Raw genomic sequence first — 24,268 nt, forward strand, 5'->3', positions numbered from 1 at the left:
TTTGCTGTACCCTAGAAACGAACATAACAGGAGGGTTAAGTCAACAGTTTCTTAATATTGATGTGAAAGTACTTGTTTCACTGGCAGATTATTAGAAAAAAATTTGTTATAAGTGAAAAAATCTGCCAATGCAACTAGTACTTTTAAAAAATCAACATTAAGTAATTACTGACTTAAAACATGCTACTATATCGCTGAAACGTTACATGTAAGTTAGTTTTGTGTTATTTTAAATGTACTAAGGTATTTATTATAGAAACTAGGCAAAATTACTTTGTAAGATTTAGTATTTTTGCAGTGTAATCAAATCTTCCAAGTTTACAAAAAAACAACAACCTGTTAGCTTCATTGTTCCACGAAACCACATTGATTCTGAGACAGAATTGAGATCAGTCAGCAGCAACGCACGTCACGCCGTCACCGTTATACAAAAGAAAAGCAACTCAAACAGACGGGAACGGGGCTAGGGACTACAAAACTATGTACAAGGTTGATAAATAAGTAAGTAAGTGCATGGTCTGAGGCGTCGCTTTGGAAACGTGACCTTTCAGATGAAAAGCTTTCCCGTCTCATTGGTTGCGTCCGAGTCGCAGCGGTTAACACTTCGGGATATCTGGAGTTCAGCTTCCTAATGACGTCACAGCTAGCTGAAACACAGAAACAGGCATGCCATTTCGATGCATAATAGCAAAGGGACATAAATGCACTAAAATGTAGCACTTGCAATGTCTGTTTTGTCTTTTTTCCCTCCCCCCTACCCAACCTTTTTTTGTCAAACGACTAAAGAAAAATATCTATAAAACCGCAAGTTTCATCAGATAAAGCGACTGGGTCCAGGTCATTCAGATGCTTACAAACAGAAAACAAAAAGGTAATAGAGTGTAGTACTTGTAGTAGTAATAATTCAATTGATAGAACTGATAAGAAAAGCAGCTTTTTGATATAAATGCATTTTAGCATGTACAGCGTTTTTCTCTTATAAATGTTTTTTTTTTATTATTATTTTTCGTCCTTTAATATGTTTGTCTGGTCCAGCTTATTCTGCTGGTCTGATTGGAAAAGACGTTGCTCCCGCTGCAGTGGTCAAGAGGTGGAGGAGGGTGAGGTCACACAGTCTTGGCCCTCTCCATTAGTCCCAGGTAGGCCAGGAAGGAGTGCTTGTGGGAGTGGGAGGGCGAGGCGAAGACGTGGGGAGACGTGGCCGGCCGCCATCTTGAGTGGAGGTGCGAGTGGAATGTGTAAAGGGTGGTGAGGGGGATCAGGTGGGCCTGCTCGCCGTTTCTGTACTGCTCCAATATATGGCGAGAGGAGGGAGGGAAGAGAGAGGGGCTGCTGATACTGTGGCTCGCCGTTTCGGGTTGGCGGGACCGGCCCAGCGTTAGCGACAGCGCGACGGACTGCAGCGCCTGCGACGCTGTCAGGCTCATGAGGGGGCTGCTGCCGCCGCTTCCGCCACTCTTCTCCTCCTCCTCGTCCTCGCCTCCCCCTCCTACACCTCCATTCAACCCCCCCGGGCCTCCGCTCTGATGTTTCTTGAGGTGGCGGCTGAAGACGAAGGGGTGCGTGGTGGTGAAGGGGCACTCTCGGCAGCCGAAAGTCTGGCGCGGCGCGTGCTTCAGCTTCTTGTGCAGGTTGAGGTTGTCCTTGCGCTTGCAGCTGTACGAGCAGCGGTCGCAGTGGAAGGGCCGCTCGCCCGTGTGCACGCGCACGTGCTCGATGAGCTTGTTGGCCGTTTTGGACAGGTAGCCGCACCGCTCGCACTTGTAGTGGTTGCCCAGGCGATGCCCCCGCATGTGCGCCTCCAGCGAGGCCTGGTCCGGCCACAGACCCTGGCAGATGCGGCAGCGGTACTCCACCTTACAGTGCGTCTTCAGGTGGCACTCCATGGCCGCTGGACGGTTGGTGGAGTAGATGCAAAAAGGGCACCTGGTTAATGCAACGAGAGGGGAGGAGGGAGGACGGACGCCACACACAGAAGCAGAAGACAGCTGAAGGGAAAGTGTACGTTCACAAACCTGAGTGGAGTTACTCCCTCCTCTACCGTCTTCAAATCAAACAAAATTAGTGTCAAATGTTTGTGCTACGTTTGTGCAGCCAAAAAGTTTCATTTGTATTATGCTTTGTTGAACATGGTAGGATAGGACTATGGACTATACAAAACATGTAAATTACTTCTTTTTTTTTTTTAAACAAAATCAATGAGATTTTAATCTGGCTAGTTCTTTCAGAGTGAACTGTTTTAAGGCCTCCTGTCAGTTTAAATCCAAAAAAACTGCTGCTGGCCACGCCTCCCAACTCACACATGAAAATGGCTGCAAACAGATGAGCAATTATACATCTGTGCATCTTTGAAAAGCAGAAATGGAGCTTCCTGCACAAACAACAACAATGCACCAAGTGGTTTCTGGATGGTAATTAAACAACAAAATATCTGTCTTTTCCAGCAGCCACTGTAAAACCAGTTGAGCAAACGTGCTGCAGCTCTGCTTGGGTTGCTAGGTGACAAGCTGGACTCAGATGGGGTTGGTAGGTAGCGGTCTGGGGTTGCCGGGTGAGGGTCAGTGTCTGCTGATTTGTTACGTTACATTGTGAAGGCTCATTTTCCAGACACCAAAAAACATTAACTTATTGCCAAAAACTAACTGGGTGAGTTTTTAAGTGCTTGGGCAGCTTTTAGAAGTTATAGAAATCCAAACTGAGGTACAAAAACGTGCAAAATGTAAATTGTGTTCCCTTTAATATAAGTTTCTGGAAATCGTATAAGGTCAACCAGATTCCCACATTTACTTAATTTAACAAATTTGGTGTCAACTGTGCAACATTTACGCTGGTAAAATGTTCGTTTTTAGTGCTTTTGATTTGAAGGTCTTAAAAGTTCAAAGGTCAAAAATTCCATCCATATTTCCCTAAAACAAAAACACTTTTTCTATGTTCGTTCAGGAACGTCTTAGCAACACAAAGTATTAATATCTTAAAAATGATAGCGGCACAAAAAACATTTGCTGCACAAACCCTTGACACCAATTTTGTTTGAATTGAAAACAGTGGAGGGGAGGGCAATTTCACTCAGGTCATTCACAACCAAGTAACACAGCTTGACATTGATTAACAGGAAGTGATGAAGAGGAGGAAGACGGATAAAGGAAAACTGTGTGGAAAATATGCTGGAGACGTGTGTCGGTTTAATGGTGTAAGAATGAAGGTGAGCAGGTGTGAGTGGGGTGTGTGGGTGGAAAGAGTGGGGGGTGAGTGACAGGCTGGAGAAAGATGGGAGCAGGAGGACATGATGGGGGAAATGAAGGAATGAGTGGCACTTACATTTAAATAGCACCTTTCATCTGCTCTGGGCCCCAAAGCGCTTCACAAACCCTGCAGAACAGAATCACCTCAGAAAAAAAACCTCGAAATGATCAAGGCCCTCTCTCCCTCGCGCCGTCATACAGAGAAACACAAACATCTGGCTACACCCGTCTGTCTGCGCATACGGCCACAAGTTTACATACACTCGTCACGGTCAAGGATGTCATCCATTTTGGGCTTTTATTATTCATCTGCACTGTAAAAACACAAAATTTTATCAAGTGTTTTCTAGTGTAAATATCTTAGCACACTTGAAATAGAACAAAACTAAATTACAATTATTCCTTAATACTATACAAATTATTTCACCTTTAACAAGACATTTTCCCATGTTATAAAATCTGACAGTGGAACTACAACTTTTTCATCAATACTAAGGAATTGTTGACTTAAAACATGCTACTATATTTTGCTGGGAAGTTACTTGTTATAGGTCTGTCACAATAAATTTTGCTGGATGATAAATTGTCCCAGAAATGATTGTGATAAACGATAATATTCTTGTTTTGAAACCATTATCAAGTAATATAATGCAAGAATGCAATTTTAAAGATCAACAAACTTTAATTTCTGATGAACATTTAACATTGAAACTCTGAGTCATTTTAAATATCCAAAATAAATAAACAAAACAACAGAAACAACAAAGAAAATGGATACTGAAGTCTTTGTAAACAAAATTTTCCTTTAAAAAAAGAGCTAGTTGAGACCAAAACACCAAAACTGAAAACTTTTGTCATCAAGTTTTTGGTAGAAAAGAGAAAAAACAATAACCATGCCAATGGAAATTATTGAGTTTGTTATAATTTATCACTCAATTAATTGATTTATTGCTTACTGTTATAATTTTAAAATAAATTATAACAAGTTAGAAGGCCTAACTTACAAGACCTACTTGTAAGTTTGAACTTAAAACTAGACATAAATACTTGGGAAAATTTTGTGGTTTTGCAGTGTGGAATGTTCTTTTCCAGGCTGGAAGGATTTTTACAGCAAAGAAATTAAAAGACAAGAACTGGATGTTAGAGTTGGACTCAACTGGTCTCAATTTTGTCAGCCGGGTTCCTGATGACGACTGAGGGCAGCTGGAAGTTTTTTGTTTGAATTTGTAAAGTCGAAGGAGGTCGGTTAAGGTATAAGAAGAATTGCAGATTTAGTTTGGGAAAGTGTTTTGGAGCCATTTTTTAAACAATTGTGCATCAGTAGAAATTATTAAGAGGCCTAAACAGTTTGGATGTTGAGAAACAACCAGCAAGGAAACCACCCCAAATAAATAAGTTGATTTGTTGGGTTCTAGCAGTTGGTGGTCAAACCACAAATTAAATACTGGTGGATGCGTGTGTAAATATTTGAATCAACATAAATAATTTTGACGCTGTATGGATTAAAAACTGCATTTTAATACTCTTTGCCGATGTGCAGTATTTTACAAAAGTATTATTGTCAAAGATGGTGGTGGCAGCATCATGCCGAGACATTTTGCCACGGTGAAGAGAACTATAATAGGTGGAGTCGTTGCAAGGCTTTCCAACCTAAACCATATCAACTGTGAAGCACAGTAGTGGCAGCGTCATGCTTAGAGTTCTATACGTTTAGAAGAAAAATAAAAAGCCCCAAAATAATGACATTTATACCCAAAACAGTGTATGTAAACTTCTGAACCAAACTCTAATTCCTGTTTTTTATTTAAAAAGCGTTTAAGTTGAAAACTAAATACTGTTTCAAAGTGTTTACCCACAAGTTATATGTACATAAAAGTGCTCCTTTTTCTTCCCTCAGTAACCTCTATTAACTTGGTAAAAGTTTGATTTTCACTGCTAGAAATTTGAACTAGAAAAACATTTACAGCAGACAGAAGAAACATGTCAAATATTCCAAATACAGTTGATTTATCCACGCAGTGGCTGCAGGAAATCTGCTGTGTGGAGACTTTGGAACTAACGAGGGGCTTCCTATGCATTCATGTTCTGATCTCTGCAGAAGACGTCAGTGCTGTGACTTTGTTTGCAGCTTCCTACTCTGATCCAGTGGCATGTGATGGATAAGTACATGCTAACTCCACTGATGTCTGCACAGAAAAACACATGTTGAACACAGATTCCTGTTCATGACATGATGAGGCGGCAGTCGTAGTGACACTTCAATGATTCTGCACATGCACAGACTAGACGAAACAAAAACATGGCTCATGTTGCTTGAAATTAATCTGGAAACGTTATTAAAAAAAAAAAAAATCACTTGGATGGATAGAAACTTAAGGCCTGCGTCTCTGTGTGGGAAAAGGTCAGTGGATGGATTTGGCTGAGCTTGAAATGGTACAAAATGTGGAAAAGTAGGTTCTATAAAGTGTGAAGCACTTCCAAACAGAATATTATGATTAAATGTTTCAATATTTGTACATTATAATCCGTCTATAGTAGACAGAGCAACATTTTTAACAAATAAAGGCAGTAAGAACTGAGATATCTCCGCTAATAAAGTGTGTCTGATTATCTTTCAGGGGTGCGCCAACAGATTTTATATAATCAGCCACTTGGTGAACCAATCCAAGTGTCTGTGTACTTCTGCTGGAATGCAGATTTCAGCAGATATTTTTCTCTGGCATGGCTGTTAGCTGTGGGCAGAGGAACAACAGACCCCGAGGGGAAGCCCATTTCCAGCTCCTTTTCCACTCTCCCTTCTGTTCAGAACAGCCACTGCAGACCCACAGACCACTGTCTAATAAGTCAGACTTGCCAAGGGAAGCTGTCAAGCAGCGAAACTACAGCTTGCATCGTTTGGTTTTCCTGGCAGCAGATAATGAGCAGAGAAGTGAGGTTAACTGATTCGAGCCACATGGCTGAAATCGTCCTCAAATTGACCGTGCATCTGCGATTCTGCCGCTTACAGGTGTCATCTGTGTGGCTCTCGCAGCTCACTTCTTATTTCAAGCCGTCATGTGTCGCCTTGATTACAAAGATGGTGGCTGATGAAGTGCCTGATTTCGTATAGGTTTATCCAGTTTTTGTTTGAAATAATTGCCGTCTTTTACCAAAATTAAGCAAAACTTCATTGAATTGTGCAGCTTACGGAAAAGCGAAACGCCGTATGGAGAAATATTTTATGGCTCTCTGTAAGGAAGTAAGCTTGGAAGAGTTGAGGCTCACAAACAAGCATGGAGGTGGCAGCATCATCCTCTGGGTCTATTTAGTTAGAAAGTGGCAGAAGTAGAGGGAACTTCTTTTTATATATTTTTTTTAAATGTAAACAAGGTGCGCAAAGCGTGGCCTGGGGGCCATTTGTGGCTCTCTAAAATTATTTTGTGCGGCCCTCCGCTATATTCTGTAACAATTCAAGTCTGCTGATTGGTGCACGTGGACTTTAAAAATATTTTTATTCATTTTTTAAATTTTTCGTTGTTTAGTGTGACGTCACAGATACAAAAAATAAAATTTTCAAATACTAATGATTTTTTAAATTCATTTAGGGTGACATTTTCACTCAATATTTTAAAATATATTCTTCTTTTTTACATAGGTAAAAAAAAAAATCTGGAGTAAAGGTTTCTGGTCAGAGAAAGTTTTAGCTGTTTGGAAGAACCGAAGCTTTCACAAATAAGACGTTTTCGCCAGATGTGAAGCATGGTGAAGGCAGCATAATGCTGTGGTGCAAATTCTACAGCCAGAGGTTCTGGTGCACTTTGCACAAATGTTAATCTTGTTTTTTTATATATTTCTTGTGCGAACCTTTATATCTTTTGCTGCTGTCACACCTAAATTTCCTCTTTACAGGACAATGAATTTTGTTCTATTTTATTTAAATCAGGTAGAGATTAAATAATTCAGCTGGCACATCTCTGTTGTAAATCTGTATTTCTGGAGGCTTTTGTATGTGGTGAATTGGAACGACGATGGAGAGGAAGGACTGGTGGAGTTAGGAACCTGTGTCTGTACTTGCTTTCCTTACTTGAGCCCTCCGGAGGGGACGGTGTGGCACTTCTTGTGCTCCAGCAGCTGCTCGGGCGTCTTCAGGAACTTGTGGCAAACGTCGCACTCAAACATCCGCGTGATCAGGTGGATCTGGAGGTGCCGTTCGTACATGCTGCGCGTCTTGCACACAAAGTTGCAGAAAACACACTCGAAGCCTGGAGAGAAAAGAATAACAGAACAAAATAAGTGAAGAATGGGCGAAGTAAATCTAGTCTGATTAGATTCTGGATGTGATCTAGACTAGGTTTTATCAAGACTGCCTCCTGGAACAATCAAATACAGTAAGAACAAAATGTCATGCAAATCCTATAATTCTGACACATCTGTGACTTTATTGATTCTTGTTTTGGGAATCAATAAAAAGCTCCCAACTCTATTTTAAAATAGGAATAATATGAAATGAAGTCATTCTTTAGGGCCCAGTCTTGATTATGCCATTAACGAAGCATTTTGTTTACCTTTCTAACCTAAAAACGTAAACAATATGCAAAAGCCACAATGAAAGTTATGCTACCATATGTTAGCATAACTTCCCTTTTAGCATAATTACCATTTTGACTTTTTGCAGTCATCTTAGAGACTTCATCTCAACAAAAAAAGTGTACTGGCCCAGCTCAGAATAGGAAGGTCAAGTTTATTTTTTAATTTTTTTAAAATTGGTGACTGGACAGAAAACTGCAAAAATTGCACCCTTGGTTCTGACGTTTATCTTGTAGTGCGGAAATCACTACTGAAGGAAGAAAACGATAAAAGGTCAGAATGTTTAAAACTGAAGTAGGAGGAATCAGAAAAGATGGAAGAGGTTATTTTCTATATTTTTCATTCACAGATTATTCTCCCTTTAAAGAGCCTATTTAAAAAAAAAGCCAGTTTGTGGTGACTCATTTATTACCAAGGAAATATTTACAGATACCCTGCCTGTGGAGTATACATCTCATTCCCTCCTATAATTTCATTTGGCATGTGTGGACTAGATTTTAGTAGCTGATTGATCAGAAAAGTCCAATTCTGCCTCAGCCCTCCTGCTTTGCTTGTTCTCCGTCTCAATGGAGGAGCCTGGGTGGTTTGTGTTTTAGTTCCTGCTGCACGTGTTAAAAAACTGGTTGAAAACGTATTACAAATATAACTAAAGCATAGATTAGACAGATTTTAAATGTTAATAAATATTATTTAAATTATAAAAAAACAAAAAAACATCAAATGTGATGTCAAGATTTTATAAACTGTAAAATAAAACAGAGCATGTGTTTCCTGTTCCTAACCTTTGTCCGACTTGTCCTCAGTTCCTGATCCCGAGTGACTTCCGCAGCTCGCCTGGCTGCCCGCCGACGAGGGCGGCGCCAGCAGGTTCTTCAGTTCTTCGTTGCCGTGGGCAACGTCCCCGCCCTCCGAGCTGTTGAGAGAATCGCTAAGGGCCGAGAGAGACGATGAGGTGCTCTTGGTTTCGCTGAGGGGACTTCTTGAATTCAAACCTGGACAGAAGAAGGAAGGAAGTGAGAGTTAAGTCTCAGAGAGACGACAAAACGGAGAAATAATAACCACAGTAAAATTCAAGCATTTTCAAGGAAGTTTTCAAACTTTTCCAGCACCACACTTTGGAGATAAAAATAATACAAATGAACTAAAAGAGATACCGTAGTTTCAAATTACTATTATGTTATGTAATTTATCACATTAATAAAATCTAGTGATGGTATTTTACCTTCTACAGCAGAGGTCAACTAAAATATAACAAACTTTTATGTTTTGAAATTTAACACTTGGACACCTGAGTGGTCCAAGAATAAAACACTAATTTAACAAAAAAAAAAATTCAATTTCAATAACGTTTAATGTATAAAATATAAGTCATTGAGTCACTAGCAATAATAAATATTAATATCATTGCCGCAATCCACAATCCAAACAAACTGTGTTAAGGTAAATGACCTTCATGCTCACATTACATGCTTAAACACAATACATAAAGAAAGTCACAAAAAATGTTTTTGCCAAGTTTTCTGACATTTAGACAGAAATATTTTTACTGATTCCAACTGATCTAAAACAATAAAAGTTTATTTTGATTTCACTTCAGACAAAGTGGAAAAAAATGTCTGTCTCTTTATTAGATGTATGAAAATATCTGGTATCATCTGTAAGTTTCATTTTCCAAATTTTGGCTTTTAATAAAATGTTAGATTGCTCTTTATTACAAAACTATGCAGTTTCAATATTAAGCCTTTTCCCAACTTTGAAATTCAAACATTTTCAAGGATTTCAAGCACCAGTATGAAGCCTGAATATAAAATCCAGACCCAAAAATAAATCTGTGGGCTGCATACTGTGCAGAAAATTTATTTCTGGGCACTGCCATTGTTATCTGCATACACACACGCCAACGCACACACCCCTACACACCCACCCCCACCCCCGCACACACACACCCCCACACCCACACGCATGCTACCAATACACACATGCAGAATAAAAGCAGGCAGCCTGAACTGGGAGCCCTGCTGCCAGTCCAATCAAGATGCAGTGGGCTTTTATTGATTCTCTTCTCTGAGTCCACAATTCAGCAAGAAGAGAGGGGGAATTAGACGGAGGAGGGGCAGCAGCAGGGAGGGCCGGGAGCGCGGGTCACGGCCGAAGGAGCTAAGATGGCGGGAGCATCTTGGGGCACAGCGCAACAAAGGGCATTCACTCAGGAGGGAGTGAATGGAGGCAGGAAGAAGCCTCCAAATGGTTGACCTCTCTCCTTAATACAGGCACACACCAATGTAGAAACGCAGCAGGTTTGCTCTTTCAGGCAGGGAAATTATTCTGGGATGGAGGATGAATGATTACCTTCCATCAAATCTATATATAGCAGGTCATTACAGCTTGGTCTTTGCCGCATTTTTAATAAACTCAACCAGCTTCCTTTACTGCATCTGCTTACCTTCTCTCATTGAGAAATGAAATTACACCACTTTTTTTTCCCCCTTTGGTTTTTTAGGTATCAGGAGATTAAAAATAGTCCAGCTTCTTTTACCTGGTGTTTACAACAATACACAACAGGGAATGGAGAAGATTAAAGTGAAAAACTAAGTACACTCTGTGATTCAAGAGTTTCTTCTACAGGAATCTTTTTACAAAATGCTATCAGATTTCAATCACAATCAGATCTGCACTTAAACTAGGCCATTGCACTGCAAAAACAACAAATCTTACCCAGTATTTTGTCTACTTTCTGGTGCAAATATCTCAGTACACTTGAAATAAGATAAAACAAACTTACAAGTAACATTACAGCAAGATATAGGAAGTTGTTTATATATACTGAAATGTACTAGTTCTATTGGCAGATTTATTATTCATAACATCTTGTTATAAGTGAAAAAAATTGTGGAACTAGTACTTTCTGATCTATATTCAAGAATTGTTCACTGTTTTTCCAATTTTCCTGTTATAAACTTTAACATTGGCCATGCAACTGAAGCCTGAAGCATCTCAATGTTGCAGCAGTGCAGATGTCCCCTATGCTAACGTTAGCATCCAAATTCACATTTCTAAACAAGTGAAGGAAAAATGGTTCCTGAAACACTGGAAAGCTCCCCTGTGAGCTAATCTGACAGTTGAATAATGTGAATAACATCATAAACAATAAATATATGTGTTGTTGAGCCTACTTATTCAATAATTTATCAGAAAAAAAGGTTTTTTGAATTGAAAATTCTGCTTATTTTGTTGATAGTTTTTGATAAAAATGTAATTAATTAATTAAAGCCCCTGTAATTAGCTCTATTAAAAATTTTAATTCAGTCCCAGCATTAGAAAAACCACATAAAAAGCAGATAACTAACCTACAAATGGCTCAAAACAAAAATATAAAAGCAATCATTTAGCAGTATTGCTTTATGACAAAACTAATTTCTGGGATGTGATGAAACAGATGCAGCAGATGCTTTTTAAGCTCAGTAAACTCAGCTGCGCCCTGACAGATGAATCTTCCAGAGGATGCAAAGACGTTTGCTTGTGCAGTTTAAAGTAATTAAAGTTTTTGTACATATAACGGTGGAGTCCGTCTTGTTTGAGACAAAGATAAATGCCACAGTAGGCTGCGAGGTTTAAAAGTCGTCCCCAGAGCAGAACCCAGCCTGTCTTCTCAGGACCCGAGGCCTATCGATTCCTCCCCAACAGGCACGATAACGGCCAGCTTTCTCAGATAAACAAGGCCACCACGGACTGCCGAGGACCCCTCAGCTGTCTGGACACTCCCACCCAGCAACACCATCACCCACAATGAGGAGCAGAAAAAAAAAGAGGAAAAAACATCAGCAATAAAACTGAACAAAGCTGTTTCAGACAAGAAAACGCGTATCGACAACCTGGGACTCAGGGCCGCGGCTCTAAAAGTGTGAGGACGGTCGATCGGACCGGGCTTGTTTGTTTCTTCCTCCCCGTCCTCTGAACTGACCTCTGACCCCGTGTTTTTAAACTCCTGCATCACAACGTTTCTGCTAACAATTCTAGCTTCTTTCACGCAGAAATGAAAAGCACGGTCTGATCTTGAAAGATGATTACAGAGCTGTAAAAGTATTCACTCTTCATGTTTCGCCACAATTGCAAAACCGACACAAAGTAGTGCATAGGATTCAAATCTAGCCTTTGACTAGGCCTTTCTTTTTAAAGGTTTTATTGGCTCTAGAGGCCTTTATTTGATAGTTAATTGACAGGAAAATGGGCAATGAGAGAAAAGGGAAGACATGCGGCAAAGGTCGCCAGGGCGGGAATCGAACCTGCGACAACCGCGTCGAGGACTAAGGCCTCCTCATGTGGGTTGTGCTTAACCCCTGCGCCACCACAGCACATCCCAACTAGGCCTTTCTAACACATAAAAACATTGCACTGTAGCTCACAACTAGGGTTGGACATTAATTATATCATTTATAAGAATTTTGACTTATTATAGTCATGATAAATTCCAGTTAATGTTTAAAATCCCCTAAAACTCTTTGTATTGCTGAGATTATTTTTATATTCTTCTTCAGCTTTTCAATGGGTGTATCAATAAAGGTCAATACATTTAAAAATATGGTTAAATGCAGTTACTGTGTGCAGTTTGGTGAGACAAATCAAACTTTTTTATGTGACTGGTGTCCTAAACAACCGTATTAAAATGGGAATGTTTTTCAAGAGCAGTATTTGTGTTTGTGGGGTTATAATTGATGTGTCATGCAGTCACAGCCATACAGTTACCTAAAAAAAAGGAGTAATAAATAATTTTGGTTCTCTGAAGCTCTTCCAAGTTTCCCTCTCAACTGTTTTTACTTTATAATTCCCTCCAGTTTAGGTAGGTTGTGCCATAATCTTTCCATTGTCAGATGATTTTAAAATCTATGGAGAGAAATTTGTTCCAAAATTATAACAAGAAAATACAAATTTCAAAAGTGAAACTGAAAAACTTCTCAAACAAAAAATATGTTTTGTGAGGAACATACACAATATGTACACAATATTTGAACCTATATTTTCTTACAGATTTCATTTTCTCAAATCACTTTCTTTTATTATTTTTTTTTTTCAAAATACTTTTTAAAATTTTATTCATTTTTTTTTTCAAATTTAAATTTTTAAAATATTTTCTCTACTTGCAATAATATTAGAAAATAATTCTCCCCAGAAACAGCCTGGTATTTTGTTTTATAACTAAACCTTGCTTTATGGTTTGCATTTGCTAATAAGATGATTTCTAAAGGTAACTGGTTACAATTGATTTATTTTAGGGGAATCAAATACAAATGCATGCCACACTTTTCAGATTTTTATTCGTAAAACTTTTGTTCTTCCCCTTAATTACAACCTAATGTGTATATTGGCCTATCACATAAAATCCCAAATGTTGAATTTTCCGCATTGTTTAAATTCAAACCCAAGTATTGTAGAACCAGATCAAAATTAGCGTCCAGACAAGTTTCCACCCACTCTTACGTGTGAAAAGTTTTCCAAAATAACTCTTTTCAAGAATCAGAATTAGCAATAAAACATTTTAATTAGATTTTTTTTACCTAAACATCTGACAGGACAACCGAAGCCGGAGTCTTTTCGCCGACAGCTGTCATTACCTGCGTGTCCGGTGCTGATGTGGCTCTTCATGTCGCTCTCCTCCATACAGACGTAGTCACAGACGCTGCAGCAGAGCGAGAACATCCACTGCTCCTTGTCCACATGAAGCGACATGTGGCTGACAAACTGGGCATTCAGCTCCGTCTGGAAACCGCACACATGGCAGCTGGACAGGGAACAGACAGCAGAGAGGGGAGGGAGGAAAAATGGTGAGAATGAGAAGAGGGAGACAGTCAGATTCAGTGTTACATTTGCCTGCATAAATTACCAAATGTATGGTGTCTCCACATTCATTTTAGTTTGAATAAGATTATCTGAAAATGACTAGAAAAATGAGTTTCTAGTGTTGAAACACTGAGGAAATTTCTAGAGAGAAAGATTTAATAAAAAGAGAATCAGTCCAGGTGAGCATCCGATAAAATGTTAAACCAGATGGGAACTGGTTTGGTTTCATATGATGAAACAGGTCAGTTTGTGTCAATAAAAAAATTAAAACCAGTCTGGGTTTGCTGCACAAGACAGAGAGAAAAGCAGCTCATGTAGAGTCAGACGTTTAACTTTCAATCGTTGGTTGACTCGTTCTTTTACCAGGTTGGAGTGATTACACCACAGACAACTTTAGTGTGTTTTAAAAACATTAGCTGAACCAAATGTTTGCATTTATTCTGGATTTTCAACCAAAATAGTTTATACTACAGGTGAATTAAACGTTGTAACTCATATTATTCAAGTATTTTCAAATAACCATTGTGGATGGCGAAGCTGCGGGCAGGAAAGATCCCCAGTAGCAGTCAGTCTCACAACTCAAGTCCAGTGGTTGTCTGGAGAAATTATCAGTTCAATTTCAAAACAGTAGAGATGATATTTCACACTAACATGTCTTTGGATGACATCATCAGTTAGCACTGCTAATCCGCTTCATTTGCTTTTGCTGCTCCTCTTTAGATTGCTGTCTGACCATATTGTCAGAGAGACGTTGGAGTTGGGGATACAATCCTTCCTCATATTCAAATTCAGAATGATCCAAACGAGAACTTTTGACTTTGCGATTTTAGCCCACAATGCAACAAGTTTGCCATCCGGTAAACTTTTGACCGGATGCTAAAACATCTCATATAAATCACGTGTGAATCAGATATTCTTCTGGAAAGATAAATGCATGATTACTCAAGTTCATCATCCGAAATGTTAGACATAAAATCTAAATTTGACAATTTTCCTGTGTATTTATTACACAATGTGAACCTGACTCACAAAAGTAGGTTATAAGATCTGTAATGTATGAATTAATCTGTGTAAAACCTCAGTGTTGTCACCTCCTGAGTGTGTGTGCTGTGTGTGAAGCCTACCTGTAGTAGTATGGGCAGTTCTTGCGCTCTGTGGAGTCGGCGGTGACGGCGCTGACGATCTGCTCGGCGTCCGTTTGGACCAGCTTCACAGAGTGGATGGTCAGGTGCTGATTGAGGTTTGCTCTGCACTTGGCTGCGTAAGGACACAGGTGACACTTGTATTTCCTCTCCTCTGCAACACACACACAACCCACCTCATTTTAAACTTCACTCTGGATCAAACTTTTAAACCTGGTCAATCAATTCCTGACAAGGCCCAATTTTCAGGAAGGTAAAAAACAGATAAATATAGATTTGATACCCAGGACATACACCATTTTTTCCTCACCGTCTGAAGTTAAATCAAACAAAACCTTTCTTGTTTTAGGTCACTTAGAATTTCCAGAGTTATTTTCATTTGCTAAATGCCACAACATGTCAGGGATTTATTTATTAATGTCTTCAAATTTAGGAGTTTTCATACTTTTTCTCTATTTGCTAGGGCTGCCTCTGAACAGTAAGACTTGGGTCAAATCTTTTGAGTTTCCTCCAACAAGTTTCTCACTGTAGTTTACTGGAGTTCTGGTCCATTCTTCCTGACAGAACCAGTGGAACTGGGTCAGATCTGTAGGCCGCCTCACTCACACACGACTGTCCTGATCTTCCCACGGCTTCTCTCTCAGGATTGAGATCAGGGCTTTGTGATGGCTATGACAAAACATTGACTTTGTTTCACTATTTCACTTCATAAAGTGCACCAGTTCCTCCTGCAGCAAAATAGCCCCACAACATGATGCTGCCACCTCCAAACTTCACATTTAGGATGGTACAATCTGACATTTTATGTTTTTTATGGAATAATGGCTTCCTCTTTGCTGAGCGGCCTTTCAACCCATGTTGGTACAAGTTTCACTGTTGATAATGACTTTATCTTACCAGCTTCAGCTGCATCTTTTCAGTTTTAGTTCAGGGCTCAATCTGCACATTTTGGACTAGAATCTGTCTCCTTCCTGAGCGGTCTGATGGTCGGACACTCCCCTCATGCCTGAACTTGAGTAGAAGAACAAGGCATCTTCAAACATCTTGAAATTATTCCCAAGGATGAACCAGACTGCTGCAGCTTCACGATTCTGTCCTCTTCTTGACTTTCCCATCGTGTGAAATCAGAAAGCAGGGAGTTCCAGGTGTGGCCTTGAAATGCATCAAATGAACTAAAATGTGTCGGTAGACCTATCAGGAGTTTCCAAAGCCATGACATCATCATCTGGGCCTTCCCTTATTGTTTAAAGGGACAGTAATCATTCTTTATGTAAACTTTTGAACTTGAAGACATTAAAAAATAAATCTCTGAAATATTATTTTATTATTGTGGCAATTAGCAAATAGAAATAATTTTGGTGATTCCAACTAACCTGAAACAAGAGAAGTTTGGTCTGATTTCACTTCAAAATAGTTAGGAAAAAAGATGGACGTGTATTTTTATTCGGTGTATGTAAACTTCGGTATAAGCAGTATAGAAGATATGCAGAAACACATTTCCTTTTTATGCAAAAACAAATTAGCATAACAACAAGTCTACTCCCCCCCTCAACAAAAAAAAAACAAAAACTAACTCTCAACCCATTTGCCCCAAGGACATGAAGCCAGGCAACCTTTATGTCGCCGGGGAAACCAAAAAGACCATCACAGTGACATATGCCCCTGCTTCTGCTCTCTGTGGTGTGGCCAAGCTGTTCGCAGCCAACACTCTCAGATGGTGTGTGTGTGTGTATCCTAAATGTGTGAGCATGTTCGGTTGTTTGGGGGGCATTTGGTACACAAGTCTCATCTTGTGAGCTGTGGTGTCCCAAAAAGGCTCCATTTATCTGGAGTCCAGAGGAAATGTGCCTTTAAATATAACCGGGAAGGTGGGATTATTATTAGATTCTTGTAACTAACGAGGACAGAGAGCGGGACAGTGGAAGACGGGGATGGGGTTGAACGGATCAATGGAGAAAACGCAGAGTAATCAGGTCACCAGGGAGTGAGGAAGCCTCCCAAGCCTCTATGTGTGTGTGCGTGTGTGTGTGTGTGTGTGTAGGACAGAGAAACGGATGGAGAAGACCAGTCGGACCGTAAGTATGTGCAGCATCCTTCAAGCCGGGTAATTAGACGGCAGTTTTCCCAGAGAGACTAATCACGGTAGTAATCTTTTTCGAGGAAGGGTAATCTAGTCCGGTCAACCTTATCTATTTACAGCGGGCGCCACAAACAACATCTATGCATTAAAGGAAAAAAGAGGAGTCAAGCTGCAAATAATGATTATTTTATCAATTATTGTCATGATTAATCGTTTAGTCTGACGATTAATCAATTAGTCTGATGATTAATCGAATAAAAAAATTGGCACATTTTGCAAATTCTATTTAACCATTTAAGGTTTTAATATACAATGTTAAAAATACATTAAAAGCACAAACAAATAATTTGAATCATTTGTAAATAAGAAATACACATTTTATTAAGTACAACGTAACAACGATCCTTTAGTGAGCACTTGATCAAATGTAGCAAAGGATGCATCTGCAGCTAAAAAAGTATCAACAGTTTATGACAAACCTGTTGATTATTTTTTGGATTAACTGATTAATAACTGATTAGCAAAGGGTGCTTAGGTTTTTCTTTATATTTAAAGAATTTTAATCAGGTGAAGTTAAATATATGATACTTGAGTTCTGGGTAAAACAGATTCACTAACAATATTTTTTTTCAATGCAAAATATTTATGTTTTTTACACTTTTGACTTAATTACCGCTCTTATTGTGTTGTACATTCAGTAAAATGGCATGTTTAGTCTGTACACTCCAGTTAACGATTAATCGATTCCTAAATTAGTTGGCCATTATTTGAAAAATAACGATTAATCTGATTAATTGTTTCAGCCCTATAAAGGAGACCAAGCTTCTGTGTGAGCGTGTGGTTTACCTGTGTGGAGCGACAGATGTCTGGACAGGGTCTGCTGCCTGCCGAACACTTTCCCGCAGACGGGACAGGGGAAGAGCTGCTCGTGTAGCTTCCACTGGGCGAGGCCGTTTCCTGGCTCGCCGTCGTCCTTCTCAGAATCTGAAATAAAGACACATTCCCATCACTCACTGCGTTCGCACACACCTCTTTGAAATGTTGCACGTTTTTGTCACATTACAATGCCAAGCTTAAAAGTATTTATCAGATTACATGTTATAAAACAACACAGTGGCGCAGTTGGTAGCACTGTTGCCTTGCAGCAAGAAGGTCCTGGGTTCGATTCCTGGCCGGGGTCTTTCTGCATGGAGTTTGCATGTTCTCCCTGTGCATGCATGGGTTCTCTCCGGGTACTCCGGCTTCCTCCCACAGTCCAAAAACATGACTGTCAGGTCAATTGGTTTCTCTAAATTCTCCCTAGGTGTGAGTGTGTGTGTGCATGGTTGTTTGTCCTGTATGTCTCTGTGTTGCCCTGCGACAGACTGGCGACCTGTCCAGGGTGAACCCCGCCTCTCGCCCGGAACGTAGCTGGAGATAGGCACCAGCAACCCTCCCGACCCCATTAGGGACAAGGGTGAACAGAAAATGGATGGATGGATGGATGGACAATGCCAAGCTTAAAAGTATTTATCAGATTACATGTTATAAAACAAAACTAAAGTAGCACATAACTATAAGGAAAATAATAAATGGTTTTCAAAAATGTTCACTTAAAAGTGACCTTTTATGCTTCCTTGAACAGGTTAGGATACGTCTCCAGGCGATATAAAAACATATTAATTAAATTTTTTGCACTAAGTCATTCTCAGATAATGAGATTTTATTCTCCTCAGTCCTGCCTATTAGCTGTTTTAGGGCCTCTTGTCACTTTAAATGTGAAAATGGCTGCAAACTACTGCACAATTATGCAACTGTACATCTTTGAAAAGCAGAAGTGGAGTCTCCTGCACAACCATCAAGAATGCAGCAAGTGGTTTCTGAATGGTAAGTCAACATCAAAACAATTGTCCTTTCCAACAGCCATTGTACAGTGCATACAGAGGTAAAACCAACTGACCAAAAGTACTGGAACTCAGCTAAGTTTGCTAGGTGACAGCTAGGGAGGTTTTTGAAAATTGCACATTTTCCAGACACCTAAAAACATTAGCTTATTGCCAAAAATGGCTGGGTGGCTTATTTAAGAACTTCAGCTGTTTTTAGAAGCCTTTGAGACCCAAATTGAATTACAAAAACATGCAAAATGTGACTTTCACTTCTCGTTCAACAGTGAACCCAAAACTCTGAAAGCTGCTTGCCGCCGTCTAAACGACGCTCCTTATCTAACCTACAGGAGGGATGCAGCTTAAACGCATTCTTAATGTCAACATCAAACAGGAGTCCTTTACTCTGAAGCCTCTGATGGTAAGTACACCTCTGCAGGTCCGTTTCACCGTATGCCAACTCAAAAACAGAGATGGTGCTTTTAAAGAGCTGAAGTAAAGAAAACATGCAGTATTTTTCTCCATTGTGCTGTGCAACCTCCATAGAGTACATGAAGACTTTATTTCCAGAGTGCATTGTTCAGGCTGCACAGTTTGGCCTTGAGCTGTGCCTGTATGAGATTATGGAAGAAAACCTATGTGTGCTCCACTGGTGACAAATGATGTGGTATTTATACAGCTCTGAAAACTTTGGGAAGAGAAAGCAAATATCTTTTTCTTTTTTTTCCAGGCATGTAGGGGGAAGACTTTGTGGCGAGTCCCTAAAGAACAGATGGTGGTGTGAGAAGACGTTCAGCTGCTGTTGCACTGACTCCAGCAACCTTGAGCATTTTTCCTCTCTGTGTCAGATATTAACTTCCTCTTTGACCCCCAAAATGCAAACCAGCTTTGTCGTGCTGTGTGCAGTTTGGATCGTTGCTTTCATTTGTGTCAGAGCAGCTTTTATGGACTTCTTAAAGCAGCAAAGCAAGAAATTTTTATTTTTTATTTTTCACATAATCTTTTGATTTTCTTTAAGTAAAAACAATAAAGAGAGATTTTACTTTACTGTCCTGTTTTTATTTCTTATTTTTAATATGTTTTCCATCCAAAATAAATGATTTGAAGCTGAAGAAAAGTTTTAAATCCTTTTGCAACCTTATATCTTATCTTTCACATGTCATGTTTAGAAATATCTATTTTTAAAGCCGAGGTGCTTAATTACTTATAAACATGTTGTAGAACCTCATTATACAGAGACAGAGATCCCTGACCATCACCTTTGTTCAGCTCACCCACAATTTATCTGCAGGATTAAAGCCTGAGGACTCAGATGGCCGTGACTGAAGGTTGATTTTGTGTCTGAGTTTGAATCCTTTCCTTCTGAAAGGTTCATAACGACTCATTTTATATTTTCTGACTGGATTTATATTTAACAGGTCCTGATGATACATGAAGGCATGTACTCTAAACGTTTTCACAGTCTTTGGATAAGAAACAGGCACCATATTTATGAGTGGACTAAATACACAAGGTATTTATCCACATTTTCATTGTTTGTTTTTACACTTGAATCTCCAGGAGAGTTTTTGGTCAAAAAGTTCAATCTTTCATAAAGCAAGCCAACATCAATGGAGGCATGGAGTAGAAATCATTGGAGTCAGAATGAAGCATAACACCAGGAATCCAGACTAACTGTTTCTGGTTGAACTGGCAAGTCAGGAACATCCACACTTTTGACAGGAATTGCATTTAACATTTCAATTTCACTGGTTCACTTGTTCAATATTATCCATAGAGGCAATATAGACTTGGAAATTATTATTTAATAATCTAATCAAGTTCTTTATTTGAAGCAAAACCGGGAACTTACTGAAAAAGTGTTGAAGTGCTTACAGGGCTGAATTGATTAATAGGATTAATCTTGATAAATCGATTATTTGAAATAATCGTCAACTAATTTAGTAATCGATTAATAATCAACCAGAGTATCCCAATTGCTGAAAGAACACACTCCAAGCAGATAAGCCAAAAAAGAAATACATTATACATATGATAAAGAAAGCTTTTGTTCGTAAACATGTTCAACCCAGAACTTCTTAAGTGATCTAGTTTTAGCTTCACCTGGTTCAAATTCAGTAAAAAAAGAAAGAAAGAAAGAAAGAAATCTCCTATTAAGCACCTTTAGTGTCCAGTTATTAATCGGTCAACAGATCACTGTACTGATTAAAGGTCTGAGCTTTTCACATTTTGATGCAGTTTTTTACAAATGATCATCCGTTCACTAAAAGAATTTAAGGAATAAGATTTTAAATTTCTTATTTAAAAAAAGAATTCAATTATGTTTATTTGTATTTTTTATGCATTTTTAATATTGCATAAAAAAGGCTTTAATGGTTAAATGTAAAACCTGCAGAATGTGCCATTTTAAAAATCTGATTAATCATTAGCATATTCAATGATTAATGACTATAAGAGTAGTTTAAATTAAAAAACATCTCAAGATGAATGAATTAAGTTTTGATGCATTTGAGAGCAATATTTGTTTCCATTGTTTCTGTGCACATCTTTGCCAGTAAAAGTCCTAGAGAGAGGGTAGTGCAAATGTACAAACTTAGAGAGAAAGTAGTGACATGTGTAATTATTATATTTCATTATCCGACTTCCTGCATGAGATACAATCTGACTGAAGTGAGTTGATTTCCGGCACAGCTTTTAGTCCAAACTTGTGGCTGAAGCCGAAGAAGCGGAGGAGAATTAGGTGTCTTGATTCGGAGGAGAAGCAGGAGGAAGGGTCGGTCACTCGAGGGCCTCAGAAGTCAGGCTGCAGGGACCCAAAGCCATGACCCAGCAAATACACTCATGATTAAGCCAATTAAAGTGGATGGCCTTGAAGTGGTTAACGCCTTAATTAGTGTTGTTAGAGCCGAGAGGAGAGACGCAAACAAGAAATGAAGGAGCGAGCTAAATCCCGACTGGAAGAGGGTAACTGTGAGTATCACATGAACCCTGATGAAATCATTTCTGTTTAAACTGAAACACTTCTTTACGGAGGGCTAAGACTGCCAAAATTAGGACTAAATGTATGTAAAAATAACAGAAATGTGAAAAAACAATTTTAATTAGGACATTTGATTTATTAAAAGTAATATAAACTGATTTTCATTAAAATTTCTTGGTAGCAATTTATTTTCACTTGTTTTATTTATTCATTTTGCAGTTTAATTTTAAGTCTATATGGGGGACTGACACTGCCATAATTAGGGAAAAATATATTTCAAATTTACTCTGGAAAAAAAAATTGCCAATATTTTAATTCAGACATTTGATTGACAATTAACTTGTCATTTAAATTTATCTAAGAATTAATTTCATTAACTTAAATATTTTTATGCGATATAATTTTGAGTTTTGATACTTTTTTAAAATTATCTACATATTCATTATTCCGCTTATTTCTATATTTATTTACATTTTTTATTTAATAATTCCTAATGTATTTCTTATCAATTAACATTTAAAGATGTTATTTCATTCTAATAATTTAAAAATAAATTTTTAGAGGTTAATTAATTGGAGTGGGATATTCGTATTCGTTTATTAATTTCTGTAATGTTTTTAATTAGGCAGTGTTTATCCGCTGTATTTTTTTATTCTATTTGCTACGTCTGAGTTTGTATGAATTTAAAATTGATACGGTTTGCTACATTTTAAGATAAAAAAAGTTGTTTTTAAAAAACATTGGGTGATCCCAGGATCCCAGGACCTGTACCAAGGTAGTCAGGTATATGACTGGAACTGTTATTTCCTTTCATTTCATTATATCTGACCAATGCTCCAATATTTGGATAAAGAAGAAATAAAAGTCAGGAAATCCAACTTAAGAGACAGAAAAATCTGCGAAGCAGAACAGAGGTGATAAAGCAGAAAGCAGCAGAGGCTGGATGTAAGGCTTAAACTCACAGGGGAAAGGCCTCGACGAATTAACTTTCAGGACACTGTTGACACCCAGAAGCCAATCAGATTTTCATTAACTGGCAGAGGGACAGAGGAAACTGGCACAAGCTAATTAACCTCTGGATCCCTCACTGTCAAAGACACACCAAGGGAAGCTGAGAGATGCCAGGGATGAGGGGGAGTCGGGCGGGGCAGGTGGACGCTCCGGGCTTTAGAAAGGCCAACTCAAGTAGAGGGCCCTAACCTCAGTTTATATTAAAAAAAAAAGCTCCAAAAATGTGCACATACAGTTTGTGTGTGTGGAATCAGAACAACACTGCATTATGAAGTATGTCAGAGCTAGATCTGGGATTTAGGGAATTCTGTTTAAAACTTACCCAACTTTGAAGGAGTGTTTTTAAATTTGAGCCTCTGGATTAATGAATGCTTACATGCTAGTGACACCAACATAATATATTTAATAAAAATCTGCTTTTATTTTTACTTTTAAAAAAGTGTTTTAAACATTTTGTAAAGCTCAAAACTCTAATAAATCTAATCTACATACATTTTCTGCACATTTTACTCCAAATCAAAACATAAAGAAGTGTAGCAATTATTTACTCTGCAGAAAGTTGGAAAAAGTGAATATTATTATCGATGTTAAGTTGCTAGCCTTCAGTCAGAGGCCTCATTAAATCTGTTAAAGACTGACAGCTACTGGAAATCCTTCCTGCTTACAGCATCACAGCCACTCTTTAAAGATACTTAGAAGAAAAATACGTCAATATTTAATTTTTCGGTAAGGTAAACAAAGTATTTTTAAGTTAAACTGACCCGACATGCTGCTCTATCATTATTATTATCCCATTTTAAGTATTTTAATGCCTCCAAATGAGCGATTAACCCTAGGCACGTCTCTATAGTGTAAAAAACATCCCCATATCATGATACCTCACCCACCGTGCTTCACAGTCTACTGTAACTTCCTTTTAGGTTCATCTGATGTACAGTTTCAACAGTTTCACACAAACCAAACACTAATTTAACAAAAAATTCCCACATTTAAATAACTTTTCTGAACGTATAAAATATAAGACGTCGTTTATTTCAGTTACACAGATCAATAAGTCATTCTGCAATTAGGAATAATAAATATTCATTACATTGAAACAATCCAAATCAGTTGTGAAAAGGTAAAAGACTTTCTGTTCAAATTACATGCTAAAGCACAATATACCAAAAAAAAAGTTACAAAAATAATCTCTAAACATGTTCTGGCATTTAGCAAATAGAAATAATTTAGGTAATTCTAACTGACTTAAAACAAGAAAAGTTTAGTCTGATTTAATTTCAAACAGTGGCAAAAAATTCTTTCTGGTTTGACATCTGGTTTCAACTGTAAATAACTTTTTCCAAATTTAGGCATTCAGCTAAGCATTAGGTTGCAATTCATTACAAAACTATGTAGTTTGAATATCAAACACTTTCAAATGACTTTATACAGAAATCAAGAACTTTCTGAGCCTTGAAAACGCCTAATTGAAATTCAAGCATTTTCAAGAAATCCAAAAACCAGTATGAACCCTCTTTGTAGGTTTTTTAATCTCTCATCACTTTTAAACA

The 24,268-nt window shown here is 38.4% G+C and overlaps 1 protein-coding gene across 5 annotated transcripts in view; it reads right to left on the reverse strand.

Annotated features, from left to right (window-relative positions):
* Positions 1-764: 764 nt before the first annotated feature.
* znf827 (zinc finger protein 827) overlaps positions 765-24,268 on the reverse strand; it is a 97,875-nt gene continuing 74,371 nt past the window's right edge. For 2 of the 5 annotated variants that reach the window (XM_032563671.1, XM_032563670.1), the window contains exons 9-14: positions 17,712-17,849; positions 14,768-14,939; positions 13,418-13,584; positions 8,591-8,800; positions 7,306-7,483; positions 765-1,926 (exon numbers count right to left, since the gene is read on the reverse strand). In XM_032563671.1, coding sequence (XP_032419562.1) covers positions 1,107-1,926; positions 7,306-7,483; positions 8,591-8,800; positions 13,418-13,584; positions 14,768-14,939; positions 17,712-17,849 — 1,685 coding nt within the window. In that variant the 3' untranslated portion in view covers positions 765-1,106. Of the gene's footprint in view, positions 1,927-3,318; positions 3,370-7,305; positions 7,484-8,590; positions 8,801-13,417; positions 13,585-14,767; positions 14,940-17,711; positions 17,850-24,268 lie in introns of all 5 variants that reach the window. The other 3 variants (XM_032563674.1, XM_032563673.1, XM_032563672.1) reach the window with 3 other exon arrangements.

Source organism: Xiphophorus hellerii, chromosome 5 (genome assembly GCF_003331165.1).
Source record: "Xiphophorus hellerii strain 12219 chromosome 5, Xiphophorus_hellerii-4.1, whole genome shotgun sequence".
NCBI lineage: Eukaryota > Metazoa > Chordata > Actinopteri > Cyprinodontiformes > Poeciliidae > Xiphophorus > Xiphophorus hellerii.